General features: G+C 41.0%; 1 protein-coding gene across 1 annotated transcript in view; it reads right to left on the minus strand.

Moving 5' to 3' along the window:
- LOC117468927 (kinase suppressor of Ras 1-like) overlaps positions 1–14,739 on the minus strand; it is a 37,175-nt gene extending 22,436 nt beyond the window's left edge. The window contains 2 exon segments of the mRNA XM_034113301.1: positions 3,695–3,842; positions 14,611–14,739. Coding sequence (XP_033969192.1) covers positions 3,695–3,842; positions 14,611–14,613 — 151 coding nt within the window. The 5' untranslated portion in view covers positions 14,614–14,739.
- Between the last annotated feature and the right edge of the window lie 6,520 nt (positions 14,740–21,259).

Raw genomic sequence — 21,259 nt, forward strand, 5'->3', positions numbered from 1 at the left:
AATGTGCACCAGGGAACCTACGTCCCTGAACAGTAAACTACCTCATGGCGGCTTGTGCTCTGTCATAGACTGGCAACAACAATGCGCCCAAGCTGCTCCTCCTTAAGAGAAATAGCAGCAATACCCAAGGCCGTAGACCTATGCCATGGGAAAGGAGACAGTGAGAGGAGAAAATGATGAACTGTGTCAAAGGTTGAATACCTAAGCAAATTATTCCCCAACATACAACATGATAGAAAGATAAACGATATAAGATTGTTTATTATTTTATTTGAGTTTTGCCTCTTTTGTTTCGATTTGTTGGAATATTGGAAAGGACTATTTTCTTGGACTTTGATTGACAGCTGCCAGGAAGCCCGGAGTTGCCAGGTGTGATCATTGCCTGAACTACCAAGAGCCGAGGAGTGACAGCAGCAAGATTAGTTGGACGAGATTTAATGATAAAGTTGTCCATAAAAAACTATTATATTGGTAAAGTGTACAGCTAATATATATATATCAATTCATTTGATATGAAACAATATATTTTTGAGTGGGCTGTATCTGTCGAAAACTGCTAGCTACTGTCTGCTGAAGAAAATGAATGTCCACAGTGTTAACATGTAGAAAACAAGTTAACCTAGAGGCCGTTTTATGATTACCCTGTCAGTGTGCTGTTGAGTTAGCTATTTAGCTAGCAAACATTAGCTGGGTGATTCTCTGAATCGGGTGCCGATTTTAAATGAAAGGAAAGAAAAAAAAGTTTAAAGCAATGAATTAATACACAAACAGGGTGTTTTGCATCACAATGTAAAACTATATATATATATATATTTAGTTTTAAGATCATTGGTTGTCTTTGTAGTAGACAACAAACATATTTGCATGTCCTCGGGTGCACCATAGAGAGTATCCTGACTGGCTGCATCACGGCCTGGGGCCTCATTTATAAAGGGATATACGCTCAAAAAATGGCGTACGCCAGTTTCTACGCAATGTTTGCGATTTATAAAATACTAACTTGACGGGAAAATGTGCGGCCCTCCACGCAAACTCTAACCCATGCGTACGCACACAAACGGGAGAGACGAGAAACTGCGACACCGTTGGCAGAAGGAAGAATGGAGAGAAATATGTGGAAATAATACCATAAATAAAATGTTACCTCTCATTTATCATATATGAAGAATTCATTTTCAAACATTGATTAAAGCCAATCTTAAAATGATTAAACAAACGCCTGTTTGAGACTCCTCAGTGCACACAAAAACATAACTTGGAGAAATAAATAAATACGGATATGTTATTTAAAACCACCTCGAATATGTTGTGTTAATGTTATGAAATGTTTTCTCATAAATGATGCGGTAAGCAGGAGGACAGAATTACGTCTAAACTGACGCCATTTTGCATTTCTATAGGTTGATACGAGCATGGTTTTATATACTATCACGTTTAATCGTGTTTTATGCCGTTTGCCAAGACTTGATAAGTCGCTCGTAAAACACAGGAGGTATGGAAACTAAGAACACCATATGTGGAAAATTGTACAGCTAATATAACACAACACATTAGTTGTATTTCCTTTAACTGGTGGATTATGGATATATAGTTGCTGATTGAAATACAACAAAATAATTCAGATCCAGTCGTCATGACTACACTCCGGAGGGATTCCCCGATCATTTCTTACAGTTTCTCATCAAGGGGGTGTCTCCTGTCCCCGGGACAAACACACTGCCTGAGGAAGGTTATGTGTATTTCTTTTGTCATTAACTTTTTACGGACCACTTATTCATTTATTTTGGTGACGATCCGACCTCCATGCTGCTACTCTGGTTCAAACTGCATCCACCAAACAATATGATTTATCTCGACCTCCCCAAAATAACCTACATCTGACACGGTGTGAGATGTCTTTTTTAGCTGTGCTGTCCTCATTTCCTGCGATCTTCTTCATGCAGTCAGTCAAAATGAATGAATGAATGGGCGTTTCTTTGACTATTTATAGGCAAATATGGGCGTTACGTGAAGCCCGCAAAAGCTGCGCCGCATTTCGAGTTGATTGTGATTTATAAAGGGAAACCGGCGTAGGATGTGCCGCACGCAAGTCCTGCGCCGGTACGCAGTCTTTTATGAATCGGAAAATGTCTGTGCGTATTTATTTCCTTTGTCCTACGTAAGCAACCTTCCCACGTCAATCCTACGCAAGGCTTTATAAATGAGGCCCCTGAACTTTTGAAACAACATCCACAACATTAATCTGGCTGCAATTTAGAAATTATTTATCTAATATATCATATTCAATCACTTGCATATAGACTCTTATTGCACTATTCCACAATTTCACTTTTTTACTATTTTTCTTATTGTATTTACTTGCACTATTTTTTCTGTTTTATTGTGTTGCACTGTTGGAGGAGCCTGTGACCTAAGATTTTCATCGTCATAACTACACTGTAGCTATGTACGTATGACTAATAAAAGCCTTGAACCTTGAACCTCACTAAGCATCATTACATATTCATTGAATATTGAAAATACAAATTGCCAATTATACCAAAACGTTATCATAAAACGGCCTCTAGGTTAACTTGTTTTCTACATGTTAACACTGGACCTTCATGTTTCCTACCTATTGTAGGTGCTTACAGCAGACAGTAGCTAGCAGATTTCGACAGATACAGCCCACTCAAAAATATATTGTTTTATATCAAATTAATTGATATATATATTAGCTGTACACTTTACGAATATAATAGTTTTTTATGGACAACTTCACCAATAAATCTCGTCCAACTAATCTTGCTGCTGTCACTCCTCGGCTCTTGGTAGTTCAGGCAATGATCAAACCTGGCAACTCCGGGCTTCCTGGCAGCTGTCAATCAAAGTCCAGAGGCTCCGCCCCAAAGTGTCAGAAACTTTTCACGCATGCGCAGACAGACTCCGCGAGGGAGTGAGGCTGAAACTCCCGTGAGCGAGCGAGAGGGCTGTCTCTCTCGCATTTTATGCGTGTGTAAAAGCAAATGTTTCGCTCGTGAGTAGCTTGTTTTGCGCGCTAGAATATTGACCCAATTCTGGCTCCATAATTACTGTGTTCTGTTGTATTTCTGTGTTTGGTTGTGTGACTATATTTGGTTGTTTTTCTGTGTTGGTTTCTTCTTGGTGCATTTGGTTCAAAATGAAGGAATTTTAAATGATGTTGAAAACAACACTTCAACAAGACTAAGACGTTTTAAAAGTGTTATGAATAACAACTTTCAAAATATGCAGATGAACACACCCACTCCATCAGCTGATGAACACCATTTCACATGGTTGGAATCTCTGGGAGAAGTTTGTTCTGTAAGTGGTGGTTGACTTTTAGTTTTGTTTTCCAAAGTCTTAAAATGGTTACCAAAGTGCACCTTTCTAGAATCATTTTCAAATCCTCATACCCCCTAAAAACTATTATAATGCCACAAAATGAACCTGGGGCTTTGACGGTCCCTTAGCTGGTATATAGTTTTGGTAATTATGTTACAAATGTAAATCAAGTTTCCAAATAAACAACATTTTTGAACATTCCGCTATCAAACCATGTGAAAATAGAACCAAGCTCATACCCCTTAAGATTGAACAAAATAAAGAAATCAACCCCATTACTATTTTTGTTTTATTCATGCATGTCCTATAAATATGCCCTTCACACATGCAGTGCAGCTCCCTGGCTCACCTGCTTCATTGGCACTCTTCAGGCAGGAGAGGGCGCCGGTGAGGCGGGGGCGATCTTCTGAGCTGGAGCCCAGGCGTCTCATCTTGTCCTGCAGCTCACAGCTGGAGTTCTGCAGCGACCCGTCCAATGAGATCTTCCCTGCTGCAGCCTGGGGGGGGAATATATACAGAATATAAATCTATGGGCCTTTCTCATTTCACTAATTTCCCCTCCTCGACTCCTCGGTCCTCCGGTAGTGACCCGGAAATGGTTTTCGGCGCGCCATGTTGAAGGACATCTAATTTCTCTAAATGCACATCGAGGACCGAGCATCGAGCATCGAGGAGGCTCTCTGGAGGAGCTATAATCGAGGATACACTGATGCATCCTCCACGGCTCCTCCGCGGATGCATTTCCGGCAACAGAGATGTTTAAAAGAGTTGTGACGCACGGCCGGACTTATCTCAGCCAATGACAGCTCTGCATGCATCCCCTGGTAGAGATGGCAAATCTGGATCCTTTTACGGACTCAGGGTCTTCTGAGTCAGTCATTGAAGAGATCCGGATCATACGAGTCATTTGAGTCATATGAGTCAGCATCACCAAGACCGTAGAAATCCTATCGGTGAAACCGAAAAGTTGTTGCATTTCACGAGCATATTAAACTGACGTTATATTAACCTCCGCTACACAGTGTATTTTGCTTTAATAAAAAATGTTGATCACAAATAAAAGGGTTATTTTGCGATTTAGCGAATCTGAGTCTACTGTTGAATCGTGCATGACGACGAGTCTGCTGGATCTCTGGATCTGCTGCTATATGGCTACGGCTCTGAGTCCGCACGAGTCTGCTGTGTTTTGCACAGTGAGTCAGGATTTGCGAATCTGCGAATCTGCGAGTCTGCTGTTGACTCGTGCATAATATAGCCGCGGGAGCCGGGTGCTGGAGGAGGGGCTATGCTCGTGCACATGACGAGTATGGATCTCTGGATCTGCTATGCTATTACGGTTAGGAGCCGTCGGCTCCTCTGAGTCCCCACGAGTCTGCAGGAAGTTTCACTGATCCGCGTCCCCTCCCCTGAGCCAAACGATCACTTCTGGCAGCTATCCTACTTGCTAAAGGGTAGGTAGATGGACTGGGGTACGTTGTAATGTGATTTTGCATGTTATAAAGAGAGTAGCGAGTGACGCAATTTATAGTTTTAATTTGTACGTCAGACCAAGTGTGGGACTCAAGGACTCGGGTTAATGGAGAGGGGAGACTCGTCACGACCAGCTCATTTCTAGGATCCGGGTTAATGATCCGGATGAATCAGGACTCACCCATCTCTATCCCCTGGATATTATTTTATTAACTGCTTTCATCGCGATGCGATGTTTACAGTGAGAACAGCTGTGAGGTCCGTGCAGAAAGCAGAGCAGTGTGTATAATATATATCACTCAGTATAACAGGCCTCCATTACTCTCTGTATTTGCTTATTTTAGTAGATATCTACAAACAAAGAGTCGATATTTGTCTAAAACCATTCAGTGCTTCACATATTAAAATACACAACGGCTGTATCCTGATATATGATATGCTTTAGGAGCTGAAGGTGTGTGTGTGTGTGTGTGTGTGTGTGTGTGTGTGTGTGTGTGTGTGTGTGTGTGTGTGTGTGTGTGTGTGTGTGTGTGTGTGTGTGTGTGCGTGTGTGTGTGTGTGTGTGTGTGTGTGTGTGTGTGTGTGTGTGTGTGTGTGTGTGTGTGTGTGGATGCGGCGGACAGACAGGTCTCAGTTGGTTTGGTGTCCCATGCTTACTTTTAATACTTGTAAATAAAACTTTTGGCCCGTAATTTCATTTCCTCATTGTAGCGACCAGAGAGAGGGGGGGGGGGGGGGGGGGGGGGGGGATATATCCAGTCTCTGATAGTGTTACGTTATTATGCTGTGAGTGCTCTCATACTTGTTTGATTCTGAATTGTATATATTTATATAAATATATATATATATATATACCTATATATATATATGTGTGTGTGTGTCCGCATCTTTAGCCTGTTATTGTCTCATTATACCGCACTGTGAATGAATTCAAAGTAAATATACAAGTCATCATGAACATATCTGTCCATCAGACAGAGTGCTGCTGTGCCTCCTGTCATCATTAATGGTCGTCTCTTTAAAATGACCGCTCAGAGGAGAGGATTTCTCATTTCTCTAACCGCCAGCTGCTTCCCCTCCTCTCTCCTCGGTTCCCCTCCTCGACTCCTCCGCTCGCATCTCCTGTGGGCGGGACTAAGACACGAGGATAGGAGTCGAGGACGGGAGCCGAGGAGGGGAAATTAGAGAATTGAGAAGCCTTCCTAATCATGATGACATATTCCCTCATTTCTAGATTCAACTGTATTGTCGTTGCAAAGAGAACAAGTGCACAAGTATTAAGACAACAATGTAAGTTAGCATCTAACCAGAAGTTCAAAAGAAGCAGTAAAGTACACTGCAATGTACAGTATGATATAAATACAGTATACACATACGACATTGTTTACAGTATGAACCGTATATGTGGGTATAAACAGTAGTACAGAAATTGAATACACTATAGAGGAAAATGGAATCAGCAAAACTAAGAAGAGCGATGAAACACTAACCAGGAAATAAGATAAGTTCCTGTAGCAAATGTCACTGTAAATATGACTTTATGAGCAGGTTGTGCAGGTTTATTTATTTTTAATACTGCACATTTCAACTTGAAGCGAAATCAAAGTGCTTTACTAAAAACATTAAAATAATTGAGATATGTGCAACAGAAACACATAATAAATTGACATTTGAATACTTTTAAAACAGTAATTAAAAAGCCAAGATAAAACAAGCTAGATGAATTCATAGAATAAGATAGTGGCTTTACAGAGTGCAGTGTCAGACATGAATAGTTATTAGATTTATTAGAAGGCAGTGATAAAAAGAGAACACTTCATTGACTTAAAAGAGTTGAGTGTTGCAGCAGACCAGCAGTTTTCTGGTGTTCAAGATTTATGGAGCACAATAACTGAATGTTTATCCATGTGTATTTCTGACCTTGACAGATAGTATGTTTAGAATGGTTAATACCTGATACAGTTGGAAACAGCCCCATGATTTTACTTTCTCTATCCATTCATTAATTACTACTTAAACAAAAACAGTGTGTAAATGGCAATGGTGGTGTCAATTGTCTGTGTGTGTTTTTGGTGTCTGTGTGTGCAGGCTTGGGGAGCAATGAGCAGAGGTGGGAGAAGTACCCAGATCTTGTACTTGAGTAAAAGTAGAAGTACCAGTAAATGTTACTCAAGTAAAAGTACAAAAGTAATCAAAATATAATTAAAGTACCAAAAGTAAAAGTAGTCATTATGCAGATTGGTTCTTTTCAGAATAATATATATGATATGTCTTAGTTATAATTATTTAAAGTGTTATCACAGCTGGTAAAGGTGCAGCTAGTTTGAATGACTTTGTATACTGCAGACTTGACTTGATTATATTTCACATCATTCATCCAAATCTGTAAAGTATCTAAAGGTATTAAATACATGTAGTGGAAAAAAAGTACACCATTTACCTCGGAATTGAAGTGGGGTACCAGAAAATAGAAATACTCAAGTACAAGTACCTCAAAATTGTACTTAAGTACAGTACTTGAGTAAATCTACTTAGCTACTTTACACCACTGGTGCTGAGTAACGGATTACATGTAGCAGGATGACGTAATCATGATTTTAAGTATCCGTATTTCCTTACAGCTATTTAAAAACAAAAATATGTAGTTAGATTACTGTTACATTTCAGAACAATTGGGATTACTAACAGGATTACAACGTTACATTACAATTAAAAAATAAAGATGAATATATTATAGGCAGAGGTATTGCCTGAATTTCCTTTTTTGGTCTCATTAGGCTACTTCTATCCTTTTATATTAATATAAGTTTTTTAAATACAAACACTTTTAATATACTGTATGTATTAAACTACAACAGCATGAGTAAATTATAATATTCTGTAGATCGAGCCTATCATTTAAAAAGACAGGTTTTTTATCCTAAATATCTTGGTTTCTTCTTTTAGTAAATTATTTCTGTTGTCTTACATAATACACTTGAGTAAAAAACATCTTATTGATGTGTATTTTCTCTTGTATTTGTTCTCATTGCATTTGATATTAAGGGAATCGAAAAGCAATGGAAAGTAATCAGGTTATATTACCATTATGTTGTGATAGCTTAGATTATTGATTAGATTATTTTGTAACTTGATATTGTAACAGAATACATTTTGAAACCCCTTAGGGTCAAACTAATGGGATACCGTTGTGAAGAGTGACTGGTCTTTCTACTGTATGACATCATATTCAGAGTAAGGCAATAACATTATTTGCTTATCTAAACCTCACTCTGTCTTTCTCATCAAACTGAGTCATCCAATTCTGCTGAATAGCTGGCTTTCATCCATGTTCCAGTAAATCCTTTAAAAGAGTGTGTATACCTGAAACAAGAGTGACTGGGTCTTAAAGGGCACAGTGGCAGATTGAAATCTATAGCGTTGTCAGTCTCTTTATTTTTAGGCAGCAGGGCAAGCTTCAACAGAGTTTTTGCAAGTAGAGAAGGGAAGGTATTCTGTGAGAAGTTGGCTCACCTGACAGCTGTGTTTCTAGAACATGGACCGCCAACAGGCTGATATACAGAGCGAAGAAGAATCTGGCCATTTGCAAACTAAAGAAAAATGTTGTAGTATTGGGCAATATAACAATAATGGGCATGATGATACCAAAATACCAGTGTTCCTAAAAACCAGTCCATTTCTTTCTGCTTCAAATGCCGGACTGGTTCCTGGAATCTGCTGGCAAACTGTGAAAACAAGTTCTACTCTACACTGCTTTTATTCAACTGGAATGTGTGTGTGTTGGTGTGTGTGTGTGATGAAGAGAATGGGGGACAGGCATTGGCTTAATCTCCTGGCAACAGGTTTTCTGCATTGTGTCTGTGATAAAAGGAATGGACAGGCTGGGTAGCAGTCATTGTATGCGACGTTTCTGGGAGACAACGCTGGGTCTGAATTTAAAGCTTTTCCAAAATAAATGCCGTTATGTTCAAAAATGGGATTTTTAAGTTCAGTCAAACTTATATCAGGCGTCAGCATTGTTACAGTCATTTGAGTAAAATACCTCCACAGACCACAGCGAGAAAGTGTATGACCCAGCCTGACCAAAATGTAGGTTCATTTAGGTTTTTCATGGTTGATAAGGTGCTATGAACTCTGGTATCTCTAAAACATGTATCTTGCATTTGGTTTGAATCGTTGTCTTTGCTGTTATATTATTCCTACGAGGCTTCAGCATTTGGAGTTTAGGAGTTAGAAGTTATTCTTCTGGTTGGCAGTTTTCTTTAGTCTGTGGAGAAATAGTTACACATTTTTTCACTGGACAATTTTGTGACCATAGCCCCCCCAAAAGAAAGGGATAGGCCTAATGGCAAATGGCAGATTTTGTAATTGTTGCTCACTGCCATGAATTTCAAAGGCCTTATAGCAACTGAAAATCTTGAAGAGCTAAAGCGTGAATTGTGGATCTGAAGGTGCTGGGCTGGCTACTGTGGACTCGCTCAGCTATACAACGTCTATATAAAGGAGGTGGAGACCAAACTTGAGTTCCAGCTTTGCAAAAAATGTTCTTCTGATCGAAATGAAGCTCATCACAAGTTTAATCAGAAAGACTACATACAGCGGCTGAAGACAGTCCGAAAGAAAGCCGCTATGGGCTTAACTTTGGATTTATTCTTCCACAACACAAAAATACAATTCGATCAGTAACGTACTGAATCACAAAGTTCTGAATGCGATTGTGAGTGCGATTGTGAGTGCGATTGTGAGGGCGGCCAACAAAAAAAGAAATTCACTCTCTCTCTGCCCATGCAAAAACGTGAAGTGAACAGAGGAGAGCAGTCAGATAAAACCACAACTATTACCCCCCCGAGCTCCAGTGAACATGCTCACCATGAATAATAAGTGAAAAATACCACGTAACAAATATTTACATGTGGTTTCCACAGTACGTTCATTCATACTCATCTCTGTCTCCTCCAGCTGTCTTTGACCAAATGTTGCCTAATATCCAGCAGCCAATCATTGTGCTGCTCCTCATTTCTGGCGTAACCGCTGTGACCCTCCTCTGACCCCTCCATCTCCAGTCTTCTCCTCACCACCATCACCACCAGTGTCAAGACCCTTGGGGTGGTTTCCTATTCTACTTACGGCTTATGCTCCCCCTTGTATAGTATAACAATGGGGTCTTATCGTCAAAGACTCTTCACTTTTCTATCACTCAATTAATCCATCAAATCAAATCAAATCAAAACTTTCTATCCTCTTGAGCACATGATGTCCGTAATATTCATTCATTCAATAAGTCTCTCCTGTTTCAAATGAGAACTGGATACTAGTATTTGATGTTAAAAGGCTATCCTGCAAGCAAGTAACCAGTGAAGTTTATGAGTTAAAGCTGTGTTAAAGCTTCGAGAAGTGACGCAGCATGATTAGAAACAATACAAAAGCAAAACAAGTACTAACAGTGTTTGTCGAGGACAACGACATTAGGCTGCTCTCTTTTCCTAGAAAACTACTTGACAAGATAAAACACCAACAGTTACAACGAAGGCCTCAGGAGCGTCTTGTCCCACCTGATGGTCATCACAGGACAGAGACAGACGGAGATCAGGGGGTCTCTGTTTGTCCCTCTCAAAGAAACGGCCCCGAGGAGACGTGTTGATAGTTGGGTAAGTGGAATTTCCAGAATACCCAGAACACTGTTTCTGTAAGCACTGATGCTGTCCCTCCATCTCCACTGGATAAGGGTGGAAGATCATTCTCAGACAGGGATATCTGATAACAAAAAAACGGTGTATTGCCTATCATGTGCAAATTGTCCTGCCAGCAGCGTTTGTCATCAGTACAAATGCAAAACACAATCTATGTTAAAGGTCCCATGTCATGGCCATTACTACTGATCATAATTCCATTGTTGAGGTCTACTAGAATAGATTTACATTGTTCAATGTTCCAAACTCACATTGGTTTCTCATACAGCATGTGTTACAATGGCGTTTGTTAGCAACCAGAAAATGACACCAGTAATGACAAACAGATGAGAATGCTGCGTGGGGTCTGGGTGCCGTGTTGGCGGGACGTTGCGGGGCTCGCTGCTGAGAGGAGCGGACAGTGTGAGCTGGATTACTGGTGTCGTTTCCTGGTTGCTGCGTGGGGACTGAGCTCCGCGGTGCTCCGGCAGCAGTGTGTGTGTGTGTGTGTGTGTGTGTGTGTGTATGTGTGTATGTGTGTATGTGTGTATGTGTGTGTGTGTGTGTGTGTGTGTGTGTGTGTGTGTGTGTGTGTGTGTGTGTGTGTGTGTGTGTGTGTGTGTGTGTGTGTATGTGTGTGTGTGTGTGTGTGTGTGTGTGTGTAGCTCAGGCTGAGTGAGTGTATGTGTGCGGAATGGTCCAATTGGTCCATTTGGACTTAGTGACGTCAACCTGCCCCAGAAGAAAATATGTAAAAACAAAAATCTCCAACGAGGCGTTCTGGGGCAGCATAGACAGGTCTTTTCTGTGTTAGAGTTTTACTCGCTACAGGGTGTACTTTGAGGGTTTGTGACTCTGCAGACCGTTTACATGCAGAAAAAGCTACATAACACACAAGGGGACGGGTAATAACCGGAAAAGCATGACATGGGACCTTTAACATTTATTGGTCAAGGACCCGTGTGAATCATGACTCCAGTGGGTCGTCATTTCCAAGATGCAAGTTATATTGCTTAAAACCTCAACAAAGCCAGTGACTTGTTTATTTTAACCATGACCACATTGTTTCCCAACCCATGGACTTTCCAAATCCTTTCCAAAAAGTCATTTTAACCTTAAAAACAATTTTTCCTTTTCTAAAAACGCTACACAAATAAATCTGGTTTCTTATGTCCCGTCGGCCAGAATGCTATGGTTAGGTCTGGTAATGCTTAGGCACGGAAACAGCTAAGTTAAGTTAGGGAACAATGCTTCAATAAAAAAAAGAAAGGTTTCTAACAGTTTTGGAGAGTCTAGACCAGGGGTACGTCGATCGCAAAGGTAGTTTGGGTAGATCCCATGGCATTGAAAAAAAAAGAAGAAAAAAAAAAAAAAAAATTAAAAGTTAGCCTATCATCCATCCTTACTATGGCATTTGCCACTTGAGTGACGTACAGGTAAGCCAGTCTGAGTTGTATTGTGCCATACGGGTTCATGCAGTTATGAGGGGGCCTCACCTCCTCATCTGAAGCGCAAATGCGGCGCACTATTATGCGCTTATGCGGCACCGTTTATCCCCCCCCCCCCCACTCGCGACACAGATTGGGCAGGGGCGGCCCTGTAGGTAGATCATTTAGGCTTGGTCATTTTAGAAGTAGCTCCCAAGCTGAAAAGGTGTGGGCACCCCTGGTCTAGACAAACTAATGTCCTGTTGATAGGTCTGTTAGATTAGAAATTGCTCATATTTGGTTTTAAAAGACAATCACAAATGGCTTTTTTTCAACAAATGGTTAGTTTGGGGGACTCCTAACCAAGTAACCTCCTTTCTTAGTTTCACACAGCACTCAGAAGCACTACTGTTTGTATCCCTTTAATTTGAGTTTTTCATTAAACAACTTACAACAACAAGTGCATCTGGTTTTGGGTTTTTTCCCTTTTACCCAACGAGCCAGGACCTGTCAGATAACTGATGGAACTTTAAAAAAGTGAGTTTAATGCTACTAAAGTACATGTAGAGACTTGCTTAGAAACAAATGATCTACTACTGTTAGACACTGCAAGCCTCAAAAGGGCTACAAATTGAATATCAAAGTCCAGAAATGCAGAAGTGATTAAAAAGAGAGAAACATCTGTGCATGGCTTCTTTCAGGGGTCTGAAGAGCTGATCACTGGGAGCATCTGACTGCACAACAAACATCATGGTTGCACAAGTTAAAAAATCTTCTTCCCACATTCATGACGATGGTGTGCATGCCCGGAGGGAATTCCAGGAAAGAAATTAGGTTTTATGATAAAGTGCTTTTTGCCACGATAAAAGATGACTGCCCTGGTGGCAGATCTTGTGTAACTTTTCCGGAAATATCAGACAATTCCTCCGAATGCCTTCAGCACTGACCACACTTTTATAATCACTGCCACACGTTATGTCTTGCCCTGACATTTTTAAATGATTTCAAAATGATTTTTATGGAAATACCCCTCAATTTGAATAAAGGCGAAATGTAGTTGGGGTAGTGTAGGTCCACCTAATCACAGGGCTCAAACACACATGGTGATAACTTAAAGAATACTAATGAATCACTACGCATCTGGACCACTGACAGTGTGATCAGAGATTCCCTTGTGTTGTGCTAGTAGCGGCTAATGTAGCCTGATGAGCAGCAGGCTACAGAGCTCTGTAAGATCTCTGCTCTCCAACTTTACTTTATTTTACTAGCCAACACTCGGAGTCTTCAGATGCAACCGACACTGACTCAAGTGACATCACACTATTTACCAGATTTTAACAGCTCTCTCTAAAGACACTATAGGGTGGGGAAGTGATTTCATATTTGTGTAGGCCTCCAGGAAGCTAGCATTTCTAGGGCGACGATTTTTCATTGCATTTCCGAATATTGCATAAATGAGCTCTCTGGCAAACACACTTTTATGATACGTTAGGCTCTAAACAAACTAAGCTAAAGGCGGCTAATGTTCAGAATGATGACAGTAAGTAGTCTAATTTTGCCACTTTCTAACTACAGACTTTTTAAAGTAAAAGGCTCAGACATTCACCAGTGTTTACTGAGGTATGTTATGACAACATGTGAACATCTCCTAAGCTTATAATGAGCACAGATCAAAATGTTGGCATCTATACAAAAACACAATCAAAACATTTTTGACTTTAAGTCGTGGGAGCCCGGAGTGCTAAATACCAACTTGTTTCTGGGTTATTCCTGCACCACTCAATAAGCGTTCCACTTTAGTTCCAGTCACAACTTTTATAGCGAGCTTGCAGAAATGTCAAAACAAGTGCTGATACCTTAGTGAGAATGACATCATGTCGTTATAGGGTGAGCAAAGGCAAGAAGTTATTTTCTCGACAAACTCTATGCTAATGTTGTGTCTAGATGTGAAGATCGTGTTAACTCTCCTTCCATGAAAAATAAAATGGTAAAAGATTAAGGTTGGAGTAACACACTTCACATAGCTGACGCATACCGATACCTGGGCAGTGCCTGGGCATGCCTCCGCTGCCTGTGTTTACAGGTGACGAAAGCCTGAGCACTGACACAGAGAGACAGAACACAGTCTCAAAAAGACTTTCCTCTAACCCCAGGATGGTAAATCACACACTCTTCTACCGAAATATCTTCCTCTGACACTAATGACGGGTTTCTTCAACACACAGAAACTGACTTGTGAGTAAACAGTGAAACACTGAGTGGATCAGAGTCCACACTAAACGGCACGTGGCTCTGGATATACGCCTCCACCTAACAGGCAAATACAAACTGTCCTTAAGCTCACCGCTGCCAACAACAGGAAGGAAACAGCTGAACACACACACACACACACACACACACACACACACACACACACACACACACACACACACACACACACACACACACACACACACACACACACACACACACACACACACACACACACACACACACACACACACACACACACACACACACACACACACACACACACACACACACACACACACACACACACACACACACACACGAGCTTTGAGTCATTCTCCTACGGCACTTCTGTCAAATAAGGAAATGAAGGAAACAGCTTCTCTCACAGGTCAATGTGCTGAGTAAACAGGCACACAGAGACAGTGGAGGTCAGAACGCTACATTACCATGAGGGTGACAGTCTCTTCCTGCTCTCATAATCCAGGCTCTGTTGGAGAATAATCCGTGAGCGCAGCAGGCTGCTGGGAAACACTGACACGAAGCCAACAAATCTTCCGAGCACTGTTATCACACTCCCTGTTTTTCTCCTCCCTCCTTCTTACATATCCCTCCCCCCTCTGTCTCTCCGTCTTCCTGACAGGCCAGGGCTGTGCATCAGCGGCCGACCGTGAGAACATCAGGTCCATTATGGTTTCGTTTTCTGGTTGGTCAGCTGGTTGAGAAGTTTGATTTATGAGCTAAACATTTTTGGCATATATCTTAAAGCCACTTTGAAAGCACAACAGTCTTACAAGTGGTACAGCCTCTTGTTCCTTGTTATCACGGTGATAAGCTCTGGAACAGATGCTGTAGTGACATTTCCTGAATGGTTTTCAGTGCACATGTCTAATCAGTCCTGCACCCCACCCTACCTCGCAAGAGATCCTCCACTTCCTCTGCATGCCTTCTCCCTCTGTACAATGCCCCTGGACTACAGGCCATATAAGACTAAGATCATAATGAGAGGGCAAGGAGGGAAAGGAGCAGGAGGGGGGGGGCATGGTTGACAGGAAACAGAGAACTTGAGCCAAAAATGGGGACAGGCAGAAAATACACACTCTCAAAAGCTCTGCTAAACTGTGGATGCAATAGTATTTTCAAGCAACCAGACTTTGAAAATAGTTCTAACTGTGATAAGCTTTCAAGCGAAACATGTCAGATTAAATCACTTCCTTACATTCATATCCCTTATGAAAAGGCAATATAGGCTCCATATACCTACAAAATATACTCTAAATCAGTGGTTCTCAACTGGTCAGGCCTCGGGACCCACTTTTTCCTTTGTCAATCAATCGCGACCCGACATTTTTAACCACTCAAATCTATTCAACAAAAAATCGTGCTGTAATATATACGCTTTTCAGCATACAATATTAATTAAAGTGAAGTACAGTGCATATATCCCTTATATCCCTTCACAGAACTAAAGAATGCTTTTGAATAAGGTTTAATGAGATGATGGAATCAAAGCTGAACTGTATAACATAAAAAGGCACACATGCTGAAAACCCAACCCCAGAAGGGAGGTGTGGGGGGATTCTCCCCAGGAGATTTTTAGAAATACCAACATATAAAATACGCATTCTGGTACACTCTGAGAAGAAAATAAATAAATCTATTACTACCCGACATATTAATAATATTTGATGCCATTGTTTGTTTTTCACTTTGTTCTGACAGCTTGCTGCTCCACACAGAGAGAAGAGCAAAGAGGAGATAGTCTGTGTGAATTACTTTAAAGGGGACCTATCATGCAAAATGCACTTTTGTACGTCTTTTATACATGAATATGTGTCCCCGGTGTTCCAGGGAACTCACCAAGTGTCAGAAAACACAACCCTCTCTATTTTCCTCCATACCCAAATCTCTAAAAAAGGGGCTGCAACGGATCTGATCAAAACTGTTCCAGATTTGAACACTTTCCTGACGTCAGGACAGTGGCGCTACGGCTATTGGGCCAACTGGCCACCAATCAGGAGGAGACAGCCACGGCCATTGCCGTTCGAAAGCGCTGGAGACGCTGTAGTACATATGCCAGGCCTGTAAGTGGCGCTGTAGTCTGCCTCAAAAGCAACGAAGAAGACTTCCCGCCCATAGTTACCATGGTTACCCTTCTGTTTATTCTCCGCTGTGGCTTTTTTTCTCCCTCCCCGAGGCAAGCGTTTGCTCCCGCTGCTTTAATTCAATGCAATCCCTCCCCGTCGAGGCAAGCACTGTAATTCTCTCCGGTTAGTCCACCAGCAGATGACAAACACCCACCTCTCCGTTCCAAGGAACGAGGGGACTGTGCGGCAGAGTTTCAGTTTCAGTTTGTTTCGCCGGTCAAGATGTCCGTTAAAGTTTAAATCTTCCGGACAAAATTAGAAAAGTGCCGGTCAAAGGTCTTCTTTGTTATTTATTGAGCTTTAAAACAAATGAATAACGACTCTATATAATAAAACACGGAGGACGGAGATCTCTTTTTCTCCCCCTCTTCTGACAGCCCAGCAGCTGATCAGAGCACGGCTCACCTCTCCTGCAGTGGGGCGTGGTCAGCAGAATCAGACCCGTAGACAGCAAACAGCACATAGAGCGAAATGAGGCATGGCTAAAATGCATGATCTGTTTGGTATTTTGAAAACAGAAACGTATAAATATGCCTTACAATATATCATTTAAATATAGCATGATAGGTCCACTTTAAATTGTGGGTAAGGGTAGATAGCCCCCATTGTTCTGTGACCTGTCAATCATCAAACCGGGGGTCATATTTCATTATCTGTTCATTTGTATCTGAAGTTGTACCCATGGATGTTTTAAGAATAGTTCTACTGCAAAGTTATTTTCCGTGGGGACTTCCGCCAACAATCTTGATTCTGATTGGCCAGAAGACTCGAAAAAACATCAGCAAAGATGTTTTATTGAGAAGATGATCACTATGTGACAGAAGTTTTCAAAACCATTTATGGTCGGTACTTCCAGTCCAACGCCTACTGCATGCACAGCGTTAGAAAATCGGGCCTTCAAAATAAAAGTCTGCCTTTTTTCCCAAAACAAAAAAAATACATTTTTCTTTTTCAATTTTTTTTTCTTCACTCACACATCTGTGACCCACTCGAAACGGGTCCGCGACCCAAAAGTGGGTCACGACCCACCAGTTGAGAACCACTGCTCTAAATGGATCGTTGAGTAGTTAAAATATGTTGTTGTTTGGAATTTCTCAAACTCCCAATATAAGCTGTATGTGTGTTGGCAGACTTATAGGTTGTACTTGTACTGAAAGAGCACATACAATAGGCGCTTTCACACCGCAGTACTTTTCCCACTTGAGTTCGGATATAGTTCCGAAATGTTGCATTTACACCAAAGAAATCCGGAACTAAAATTAGTTCATGAGAACCTTTTCACCCCCTTTTCCGTCCCTGCTAGAGAGCAGGTATACTTTCGTGGGAGAAAAAGGTTCCTATTTCTGATTGGCTGGGCGGATTGCAAACCACGCCCCGTAAAACTCCCAAAAGGTTTTGTGAAGCCGCCATTTTATTATCCTCGCATTAGCATTATTAGCATTAGCATTAGCCCAGCGCACAAACGCAGAGAGACTAACTTATGGCAACACAAAAGAAAACATGGGAGCGGTGGAGATGAGGAGGTGTCAGCGTTCTGGCGATTTACTCGGACTGAAGTACTGCGGTGTAAAAGCGCTTATTGCTAATCGCAGTTTGCATTTGCATTTTGGGACTAGAACATGTTTACTTGTTTAAATTCTCCTACTCTCTGTCTGAATAAACCTGTATTCCCCATCTATCTGCAACGCTCCATTATGGCGCCTGTCTCTTTAGGCCCCGCTCCTGAAAAAGCCCAGTATGCTCAGATTGGCTTGTGAGGAAAATATTGTACACCTTTGCAAAGGTAATCCTCAAATTGTTCTTCATAGTGGCCAAACTGTGGAACTACAACTTATTTGTCACGGGACATCATTGTACCTAAAAATACCTTTTCCCATTGACTTACATCGGCAAAGAGACGTCTGTAAATCAGTGCAGTATTTTATTTCAGCTAAAACAACTAACCAGTGCGGATCCTTGAATGTCCTAAATGTTATAACATGCAATAGAAGTCTCTTTATTTGACTGGGCCGAGAGCGGACATATTTTTAGTTTCTTGAGAATCAGGCCCTGACCGGACTTCTTTCTGCGGATTGATATGACTGCGCATAGTCCCTTGATCCTCCTTAGCAACGGCCATGTTATCCTTAGCAGCGGTCTGTTAGCAAGTATTAACAACCTTTCAAATGTCCAAATTGACCTAACAATATCCAGCTTTCAATTCAACCGTGTAATGAGTTCTCTTTAAGATCTCTGTTCACGATCATAACCCTCTACATGTGTGCTTAAAAGTTAGGACTGAAATATCAACAGACCATAGCAGTGATGCACTGTGACCCACTCGGATTACCACTCGACATGTCAGTGACACAACGCTGTTTAGTTATAAAAAAAGACAAAAACTAAAACAGAAAAGCAGTGAGACTAAAAAACATGACAAATTAGACTTTCTTTTGCACTGAACTTTTAGAGAAAGAAGGTGCTGAATGAGTTTAGATGTTTCCTGTTAAACCCCATCCCCCCCGCCGGCGGGCGGAAAAACGCATCATCTGCAGGAAACGGCATCTGAGGGCTTCTTAATATTTAATAAACTATGAATGTTTCATATCCATGTAACGGGAAGAAACTCAGCTAACTGATCTTTTTTTTTTTTTTGCAAAAAAAAACACAAAGCTAATGCTGAGCATCTGCATTAGCCACGAGCGAAAAAATGCTAACAGCGTTTGCACAGAAAACACGGTATAAGACCCTTATTACTTATTGTAACTGCACATCCAACCCATCGATTAGCATCGTGAGAAGACACAGAATCGATAGGTATATATATCATCACTCCATGATAAGAACTCGCGACATAATAAACAAAAACAGACATCATAACACGTGGCGCTAGGTAGCAAAAACGGCAATTATGTCTTACCTTCGTTGTTGTCTGATCAAAAGTTGTCTTCAATGGCATTAAAACGATAAAAACGCTGCTGAAGGTTAATCCGTAGGTTAATCCAATGTGTCTGTGTCACTTTGAAATGATTTCTGATAATCCATCAGCAATAAACCTAGTTTTCCGTTTTCAGATTTCAGAGCGTGAGATAGGTTTCGGTTTACGGCAAACTGCATGCGCGAAGCCCCCACTTTTTTTTGGTAACGTTGGTGTGTATGTGGAAATTCCCCTTCGATTCTATTGGCTCTAACGGTTAAAAAGAGATGTCAATCATAAAAATCGACCAATGGGTTCCAGAGAAACGGCAAAAACGCCCATTTCCACCCAAATCACCCCAGAGTTGGAGTTTGTTTTGCTAAAGCTCTCTAAAAAGGTCAAATGTAACTTGTTTTGCATCAATCTTGATACAGGGTACTTATTATATGTTGTACTTTGGATTCCTAAAGCTTTTAGTCTACTAACCCATCATCCAAGGGTAGTTTTCACTATAAGTAAAAAAGAATTTTTGGACGGACACTATAATTTACAGTTTTTTACTATGTTTAATCTGAATTTTCTTTAAAATAAAAAACATCTATATTGATTCTGACTTTTCTACATCCAACTCACAGGTTTAGAATTACTTTGAGAAAAAAGATTATTAATTTTCCCCTTTTAGAAGTGTAGTCATTTGTTCTGGAAATGTCATTTTCGAGCCTGAGACCTGAAAAACAGGGATGGGGTTTAACAGGTGAGTGAAAATTATATTAAGATTGCTGATTTGAAACTGATGTGACATCGTTTTAGCAAACGAGTTAGGGTTGCAACTGATGATTGTTTTATACAATTTGTTGTAATAGTGAGGATTTTGTTGACCAACAATATCCAATCTAGATATTTTAATTTCACTATTTTAGTTTAAGACAGAACCACAGAAAATCCCCATGAAGGTAGAAGTAGAGAATTCTGCTTCCTCATCAACGGATTGTTTCAGCTCTATTAGGTTCACTAATTCATGGCTTGTGTTGAAATGAATGGATCTGGCTCGGGCTAGTACTTGAGAGGAGGAGTCTTTCTCTCTCCCTCTTTGTGCATTTCACTAAACTGTCCCAGTCAAGGTAATTCTGTGGAAACACGTCTGATCCCGCACTGCACAACTCCTCCAGAGCAACACACGGTAGGAATGTACACGCAAAATGTGAAAATAAGGACGTGTGCACACTAATGATAATAATTAGAATTACATTACATTATTACATAAAAAAATATACAGACAAGGTGGGGGAGTTCTCGTCCCCCTTGTTTCTGTGATGGCCAGTTTTTCAAACACCTTACAGTGCCGCCGTATAATGCAAAGATTAATTTACATTCAATTGTTTGGACTACCAGACAGACTTGAAAGTGGAGTGACAGAGAGGATGAAGCAGGTAAATGGGCACCAGGTCAGAATCGTACCTGGGTTCAGCAAGCCAGGATTCAGCCCCTGTACAAGGACCGCCAGCTCTACCATGCAGGGGAATCATCCAGCATTACAAATAACTAAGGCATTACCAATCAGCATATGTGTTGATCAAATAATTGCAATATTTAGACAAAGAAGCTTATCACTTATTTGGTCATCCTTTTCAAATTAGAGATTTTGTTGGTTCAAGAGGCCCTATTATGCATTTTGGGGTTTATTTCCTGTAGTGTGTTATATAAAATCCCAAAGTTCCCTCCGGAGGGAATTTGTCTCCCATACACTCCCCCCCTGCCTGAAACGCCTCCATTTGACTCCTTTGTTTACCTACATAACCTAGACACATCACTTTGTAACACTATTGGCTCGCGCTCCAACACATTGTACGCGATTGGTTAAGGGCCGGGACATCTCTAAGCGGTTGACCAATCACAACAGAGCTGGCCAGCTAACCAATCAGAGCAGACTGGGCTCTGGTTTCAGACAGAGGGTGAAAAGAGGTGCTGTAGCACAGGCAGTATGAGAAAGATAAAGAGCTTTTTGAACATTAAAGCATGTAAACATGTCATAGTAGAGGAACAAAATACAATTAT

This window comes from Trematomus bernacchii, unplaced genomic scaffold (assembly GCF_902827165.1).
Source record: "Trematomus bernacchii unplaced genomic scaffold, fTreBer1.1, whole genome shotgun sequence".
NCBI classification, from domain to species: domain Eukaryota; kingdom Metazoa; phylum Chordata; class Actinopteri; order Perciformes; family Nototheniidae; genus Trematomus; species Trematomus bernacchii.